This window comes from Pocillopora verrucosa, chromosome 11, assembly GCF_036669915.1.
Source record: "Pocillopora verrucosa isolate sample1 chromosome 11, ASM3666991v2, whole genome shotgun sequence".
Classification (NCBI taxonomy): Eukaryota; Metazoa; Cnidaria; class Anthozoa; order Scleractinia; family Pocilloporidae; genus Pocillopora; species Pocillopora verrucosa.
The window spans coordinates 8,287,157-8,296,085 of NC_089322.1; the positions used below are offsets into that span (position 1 = coordinate 8,287,157).

General features: G+C 37.3%; 1 protein-coding gene across 1 annotated transcript; it reads right to left on the reverse strand.

Annotated features, from left to right (window-relative positions):
- Window positions 1-4,134: 4,134 nt before the first annotated feature.
- On the reverse strand, window positions 4,135-6,053 carry LOC131789816 (uncharacterized). The gene is made up of 3 exons (XM_059106989.2): window positions 5,753-6,053; window positions 4,831-4,980; window positions 4,135-4,744 (listed from the first exon to the last, which is right to left on the reverse strand). Exons 1-3 carry the CDS (start codon window positions 6,051-6,053, stop codon window positions 4,212-4,214), a joined length of 984 nt encoding a protein of 327 aa, XP_058962972.2. The 3' UTR covers window positions 4,135-4,211.
- Between the last annotated feature and the right edge of the window lie 2,876 nt (window positions 6,054-8,929).

Sequence of the window (8,929 nt, forward strand, 5' to 3'; positions counted from 1 at the left end):
GGTTAGAATAACATATCCCACAGGGATTTTTTACTTTGGTGTGATAACATCACCAGATGAGAAGGCTCTCGACTGGCACCTTATCTGCTTGTATAGGGCATACCGAAAATAAAGTTTTTTTTTCCGCTTTATTTTCCTCTCTCCATAAAATTAAAATGTGAAACACCTGCCATTCTCAAGAAGTTTAAATCAATTTTTCAGTGCAAACTGCTTGAAAATATGGATAAGGATAACTTTATTTAATGTCGTAAACAATGAGTACATTAATGAACGATGGAGAATATAAGCTATAATAAAAAATTATTCACCGAAGTGGAGGTAGATATCTATCATTTTCACTGAGGTGAATAACTGTTTTGTATGCACTACACAGTAACCAAAACGATTAGTTTTTTTCTGTCCATACATCAGAAACTGGTCAGAATTTAAGAGCCAATGCCTATAAAAATCAAGCAAAACTAAAATTTCGCGGCCAGAGCCTTATTTTTTTTTTCGCTGTTATTTTGCCTATGGATAGTTATTGGTCAGTAATTAAACGTAATGTAGTTTGTTTTCAGAAAGGCCGCTTCAATTTAGAGAAAATCAATAAAATCTATTTTTGCTGTCGGCGACTTGAGAACAACCAAAATTTCAGACGAATTGGGCTTTTCTCAAAACTTCGCTTGCATGCAAAAGGGAAGAAAGCGAGATAAAATATTTTCAAATGCATGAGTTCATAGAGGGTTTTACTTCTAGTTTGGTGGTAAATATTCAAATTACCAGTTTGCGCCTCACGCGAACTCTCTGAAGTTGAACAAAATTTAGTTGAAATACGAGACATTTGAATATTTAACGTAAACGTCTTGTTTTTTCTGAAAAGGAACGATAACTTTTTTTCCAAATCGAAATTGGACGTACTTCTTAAATACGATATATTAGTACAAACATTCAATTGTGACAAGCTTTGTTGGCTGAATGAACAACTTCAATTTGATTGACGTTGCCACCCTCTAATTTAGTTACAACAGAGTTGTAAATTGAGGAGATAAACCGATAAGGAGCGGAGTTGCGTGACAAAGAGCAAAATCCTTCTGTCTGCTCCGGCTGACTGAAAAAAGGGATTGTTTTATTAAAATAGCAAAAAACAGCACTGTTTATAAACCTTTTAAACTTTTCGACCTTTATATCTTTTTATATCTTTACGATTACATACTTCTAAGACAGACATTGTCTGGCTGGTAATTAATTTAATTTTACAACAATCAGTTTCTGACATCTGCGTCAATAAACTTAAAGAACTGAATACACGGAAACTGGTTCAAGCCACCTAAGAACTATGGAAAATACTCGTTTATTTCTATCGATTGTGGGAGTCTGAAGTGGTCACGACAGAAGAAACAGGAACAGAGCAAAGGAATGTATTCCACTGGTTAGCTATCAGCAGGATGTAACCGGCCGCAAGGCGATGTTTGCGTTTCATGGCATAGATAATAAAGTTGACTTGATTCGGGCGAGAGCAACCACCTTCTCTCCCCGAAATATTGATCAGACGACAGTCTATTCAGCACATAGAACATCCCTAGGTATTGGATGGACAGTGCAGTGTTCCGAACAAGTGTAAGGAGCCCTCAATGTTGTCTCATCGTCGCGAAACCTGACTTTTTGTTCCGCCTCAGTACGAAAGTCTCTTCAAAGTCTCGATTAGATAAATTCTGCGAGAGTCAAGCCTTCGACGATGTCGCTGACGTAGTAAACAGATTGGCGACGAATTTCTGGGAATGTCTAAGGTAAGGGAACTAAAGGAGCGCCTGAAGTCTGCAAAGCATTATCTGAAGGTCGATTTTAAAGTAAAATTTAAAAAGAAATTTATGATATGCATGTATAGAGATGTCAACAAACAGATTCAAGCTTGAAAAAAAGAAACTTGACCTGAAGCATGTATTTTCCGCAAACTTGGTGTGATAAGGCCATCAATCACGTGACCATGTCTAAAAGTGCATTTTATCCCAGTGCGAGGACATGCTCTGAGCAACTGAAAGCACTTCACATATTTGAAAGAGTAATGTTATAGAGCATTTAGAAGTGGCCAGTTTGCCTAAGCGAAAAAATGTGGGAGACTACGTTGGGGGTTATATCTTTTCTTTTTTGAAACAAGCAGAAACTTAATCTAACGTGTTGGTAACTGTTTATGAAGATACACTCTATGCGACCTTCAGGTTGTTATGTCACTGGTCATGTGATTAGAACGTTCGAAGTTTCTTAAAGACGGCTTTGAAATTGCATTTTTACTCGTTAGTGAAGCATATTTTATTTCATGTGCTGACCAAAACATAAAAAAGGTGACTATTTATTATGTGTGACTAACTGATATTGTCTTTGCAGGGGGCACGTTTCGAAGCATCCAACATTCCAGACCATTGCAGAGCATATGCCCTGAGTGATCCAAAGGACAAAGATTATCAGATGACCTCTTCACATGATCATCTAAAAATCTGCGATCGTTTTGAGTTGCTCGCATCAGTTCTGGCTGATATACATCACGAGAAGATGTCTGATAGCAATGTGTCACATTATGAAGGTCAACCGATAAACATCGGCATAACAACAGTACAGTGCTTTACAGCAAAAGTCTCATAGAAAACTTAACTCAAGAGAAGTTTGTGGAAATATTTTTAAATTTGTAAGGCCCCATATTTTGTTAAAATATATATATTTACGGCTTGATGGACAGTCGAAATTTGAAGAAAAGGATGCGAGAGAATTATGAAATGTCCACTTGAAGTGAAATCGAAAACAACGGAAACAGGACCGGCACTTTTTCGCGTCGTTGTTTCTCTACACCCTCACGGAAGGAATAATTTTGTTCTGTCACGCTACTCCACAGCAGGGCTACAACATAATTAAAGACAAATGTGCTCTTGACTACTGGAACGTTCAACTGTAACCTATTTTGAGATTTTTAAAATTTTAAACTTTGAAAGTGTACAAGATGTAAAATTAAATCGCAAAGAAAGGTTGATCGAATCTAACATTTCCGATAAAATGCTCGACAGCTGAAGTTCCCGGGTGAAGTTGAAAGGTTCTCTGCCTCAAGTTCGTTGAGCATAATGTTGACATGGGAAGAAGAAACAAGGATAACCAAAATATTTATCTCTCTTTCTTCCCTTTTGCATGCAAGCGAAATTTTGAGAACAGCCCACTTCGTCTTAAGTTCTGGCTGTTCTGACGTCGCCGACAGCAAAAACAGATTTTTCGATTTTCTCCAAATTAAAGCGGCCTTTATGAAAACAAACTACATCACGTTTAGTTACTTACCAATACCTATCGATAAGCAAAATATGAGCGGAAAAAAGTTTCCACTCTGGCCGCTGGTAGCTGAATTTCTTTTAAGCATCTACACTTAAATTGTTAACGCGCGATTTTGCCTCTTCGGCTGCTCGGAGGTGAATAGTACCTGCCGATCACTTCTTAACCACAACTTAGGGACTCGCGAAAAGCACTATTTATCTGTGCGGTATATAATAATGAAAATCACATTAAGACTAACATCCATACTAATACTAACTTATAAATTAAGAATTAAAATGTCACATTTTATGTACAGTTAAATAACTGGCACCCTGAACAATTGACATTGACCAGGCTAGAGCGAAATTGTTACGAATGAGTCACACGAGTCTGGCATCTCATCTCTTTCACCGCTGAAATATCTCACCACTTCTGCACCTTTGTTGTTCAGAGTCGTTCGGACGTGGAATGTTGTTCCTTTTTCTTTGCTGCAGTGAAATCTTATTTGGATAAAGTTTATGTACGCTCTTAGTTGGTTCATAGCGCTTTTGGTTACAATTAAGAGTTAAAATGTCACATTTTATGTACAGTTAAATAACTGGCACCCTAAACACTTGACATTGACCAGGCTAGAGCGAAATTATTACATAATAGTTCAAGACTTTACGGAAAGCGAAAGTAGGTTCAATGTGAGGGGAATCATGTATAGAAAGGAGGTGCACGTGGCAAGACTATATTAGGTGGCTGAGCCACGTGTAAGCCAGATTCAAGGAGATTGTGAATTTGGTTGACTTACAAGATCAAAAAACTATCAAATTTAAAATTATTCGACTGTCAAGCGCGTGACCAGAGAGTAGTTTATATGCATTTAAATTTCCATTTGACTTTTTGGCTTTTTCGCTTATGCTTCGTCCTAATACAAAGTTATTGCAAGAATATGTATTTCATCGGACGTAAACTTTCCAAAAGTCTCCAGTAGACAGGTTGTCACTAGTATTATCATCGCAGTCCCAGTTGCCATCAACAGAAATTATCCAGTGATACTTGCCGCCCACATATGCTGCGTGATCGTACAGACGATTCTCTCCAACACCATTTGCGACATGTCCCCACTTACCATCATATGCCCATGTCGCACAATTCTGAGCCAGTCTTGAGTTATCGCCTTCCATACGGACGAAGGAGTCACACGAGTCTGGCATCTCATCTCTTTCACCGCTGAAATATCGCACAGCTTCCGTACCTTTGTTGTTCAGAGTCGTTCGGACGTGGAATGTTGTTTCTTTTTCTTTGCTGCAGTGAAATCTTATTTGGGTAAAGTTTATGTACGCTCTTAGTTGGCTCATAGCGCTTTTGGTTATAGCCATTTTGCCGTTTGCGTAGTTACGCATACCTTGAAACGTTTGTTCAGCTGTGCCATTCCACCATGACGATTGAGAGCTTGCTAAAATAATGTTTACCACCATCATCCAGCCACCTATTAATTGAAAAAAACCCCGGCTATATAAAGATCAAAGAAAAAACACCAACATTTGAAAACGGAAAAAAAAAAAACCAAGGTACCTCCATCAGTTGTCATGTCACAAAAAGCCTTAAAGGAGTTCCCATTGCCTTGTGGGTCGACCCAGTACTCTCCATTCCCAGTGGAATCTCCTTTCCGAATGATATGTCGACAGGACTCGGCAGCTCTGAAGGGAACTGACCCAAGTAAAGCTGTAACGAAAAATATGCAAACAAATCACTATACTTTGCATGCGTAATCAACATATTACAACTGTAGACAACACAATTAACATTTATAAATGAAAGTACTTGTTACAACGTATTGATCGCTCTACATCTTAATTTGCAGTTGATGACAAGCAAGTAAAAGTTTTAATAATACGATAACTAAACGGTCTTCCTTATTGTTTAGTTTTTATGCCGTTTGGCTCTTAGAAATGGGTCCATTTGTCGATAGGTTAGATTCTAGCAAATTTAATGGTTAAAGTTTACTATTTGACGGAATGACGCGGACTAATTACGTATTCTAGAGACCTTAGAACTAAGTGGACTCATTACGTAACCAAGTCCCTTGAAATTATGTCTTCCAATTTCTTGAGTTGTCGAAGTAACAAAGAAAATAGTTTGCTAGCTCACAAAAGTTTCCTTGGTAACATTATGGCAGAACCATGTAAAAAAATGTAGCCATAACCTTCTTAACAGACACAGAACGATACAAAAGCCCAAATGTTTTAAGGATATTCTCACCTCGATCTGGGTTATCAGCATAGATAAACCCTGCATTTTGTTTCAGACTGGCTGGGCAGGAAATCTTAGTTTCCTTTTAATACTCTTTGACGGAATGACGCAGACTTTCTGCGTTTCTTGAGGCCTTGTAACTGAGTGGACTCATTACGTAACCTAGTCCCTTGAAGTTATGTCTTCCAATTTCTTCAGTTGTCGAAATAACAAGGGAAAAAATTTGTTTTAAGGATATTCTCACCTCTATCTGGGTTTTCAGCATAAATAAACCCTTCATGCTGCTTCAGACAAGCCGGGCAGGAAATCTTAGTTTCTTTGTTAAACTGGCAAGTTTTGTCACTCAGCCTGAAGTTAAGGCTTTGACACACTGGCTGTGAATTGCAGGCAATATAACACGAAGCCAAACGATCCACGGTGAACGATTTGAAAACGTGATCAAGGAGAACTAAGCCATGTTCAGATCGTTGCGTTACCTTACATCGCTGAGCAACTGTTTTAACCGAATATGATGCCAAAATGAACCAGAACGAGAAACCATCCATCTAGTATCGTCAGTAACTGTTCGCGCCACGGAGAATTCGAACTAACTAGATACAGGGGAATTAGCATTCTTTTTCTTTGATAACGTCGTGCAATCATGCAATTTAAAACAGTTATACAACGCATAATACTAATATTGACGGTAAGACCCTTAGACACTTTGCATTCTTTTGTGACCTAAAATCCAAAATAAAAATAACAAAGGAAAAGAAAATGAACCACGTATAAGCCTGCAGATCAAAGGAGATTGTGTTTATTTGACTTAGATGTGAAAATACTGTCAAATTTAAGATCGTTCGACTGTCAGGCATATGGCCAGAAGGCAGTTTATATGCTGTTGAACTTTTATTTGAAAACATCCATCTAGTATCATTAGCACCTCCTTCAGGGAAATTAGCATTTTTTCTTTGGTAATGGCGTGGAATTAACCAATTTTAAACTGTCATACAATGCATAATACTAATATTGACCGTAACACCCTTTGACACTTTGCATTCTTTTGTGACCTAAAATCCAAAATAAAAATAACAAAGGAAAAGAAAATGAAAACCTTTTAAAAATAGATGGCGCATACATCTTGAGGTCTCAGTCCAACTTTGACATTTCGTAAGGGTCATTTTCGAAAGCTTTATTTTTATGGCAAGTAAAAAACCTTTTTCTTTTTCGTAATAGATTCCTTGCTCCATAAAATTAAATTATACAACACCTGCTACTCTCAACTAGTTTGAATCAATTTTTCGGTGCAAACTCCGTCAAAATATCGATAAGGATAGCTATATTTAATGTCTAAAACATGAGAGTGGACGCCTAATCTCCCGAACCAAAGGCTTGTTGTAAAAACGCTCGACAAAACCTAAATTTAAACAGTGTGCACATTGTGAAAAAGGTAAAAATTAAAAAAAAAAAACGTTCTCTGGTTAAAAGGTTTTAAAATATGAGCTTTCGGCTATTATACTATAGCCTTTAACGAATGTAAAAAATATAAGCGCGTGAATGGAAATATACACAGGGGAGGGTGTGAAAAAATTAAAAACTAAAAAAAATACAATAGTTAAATAACTGGCACCCTCCACACTTGACATTGACCAGGCTGGAACAAAATTGTTACATAACAGCTCAAGACTTCAAGGAAAACAAAAGAAGGTTTTATGTGAGGGGAATCATGTATACAAAATGAGGTGCACGTGAGAAGACCATGTAAGGTGGCTGAACAAAACGTATAAGCCAGATCAAAGGAGATTGTGTTTATTTGACTTAGATGTGAAAATACTGTCAAATTTAAAATCGTTCGACTGTCAGGCATATGGCCAGAAGGCAGTTTGCAGCTGTTGAACTTTTATTTGAAAACATCCATCTAGTATCGTTAGCACCTGCTTCAGGGAAATTAGCATTTTTTCTTTGGTAATGGCGTGCAATTAAGCAATTTTAAAATGTCATACAACGCATAATACTAATATTGACCGTAACACCCTTTGACACTTTGCTTTCTTTTGTGACCTAAAATCCAAAATAAAAATAACAAAGGAAAAGAAAATGAAAACCTTTTAAAAATAGATGGCGCATGCATCTTGAGGTCTCAGTCCAACTTTGACATTTCGTAAGGGTCAACTTCGAAAGCTTTATTTTTATAGCAAGTCTACAAATCTATCAATTAACGACTATGTAACAGGGTTAAATATGTTTTTAGACCAGTAAGGAAAGAAAACAAAAGAATACAATTGTTATTTCAAAAGGGAGGAGCGCAACCACAGTTAGAGTAACGTATCCCACGGGGATTTTTCAATATGATGTCATAAACATCACAAGATTATCAGGCTCCCGACTAGCATCTTATTTGCTTGTAGGGCATATCGACTATAGAGTTTTTTTCTTTCTTTTATATACTTACATTCCTCTTTCCATAAAATTAAAATACTAAACACCCGCTACTCTCAATCAGTTTGAATGAATTTTTGATACAAACTCTGTGAAAATATGGATAAGGATAAATTTATTTAATGTCTAAAACATGGGAGTGAATGCCTAGTCTTCCAAACATAAGGCTTGTTTTAAAAACACTCGACAAAACTTTTTTCAAACAATATGTATATTGAAGATTTTAGATATATGAACATTCACATATTTGCACTGCGGTGGAAAGATGAAATTAAGAGATCCTCGCAGCTAGGAACACTACTGAAACGAGTAGTTGTAAATAGGACCTGACCGCTGCACCGGTATCGCAGAGGTCATGGGTTCAAATCCCGTACGGGCCTGAATTTTTTCGGGCCTATTTACAACTACTCGTTTCAGTAGTGTTCCTAGCTGCGAGGATCTCTTAATTTCATCTTTCTACCGCAGTGGAAATATGTGAATTTTCATATATCTAAAATCTTCATTCACTTGGATGTTTATTTGGACCCAATTCATTGACCAGCTCCCAGTTGGCTTGTTAGCTCAATTGGTAAAGCGCTGCACCGGTATTGCAGAGGTCATGGGTTCAAATCCCGTACGGGCCTGAATTTTTTCAGGTCCTATTTACAACTACTCGTTTCAGTAGTGTTCCTAGCTGCGAGGATCTCTTAATTTCAATATGTATATTAATAAACGATGAAGAATATATAAGCTATTATTAACTTTTATTTACTGAAGTGGAGGTAAATAATACCACTTTCAGTGAACAAAGGTGAATATCTGTCTTGTGTGTACTACATAGAAACCAAAAAGATAAGCTTATATCTGTCAATATAACAAATAATGGTCAGAAATCAAATAGTTGACGCGCGATTTTGTCTCTTCGGCAATTCTGGGGTAATAGATCTCTCAGGTTAATTAAGGCCTGGGTCAATAATGATTTTCGCCTCCAGTGCCCCCCCGGCCCCCCCCCCCCAGCAAGGTT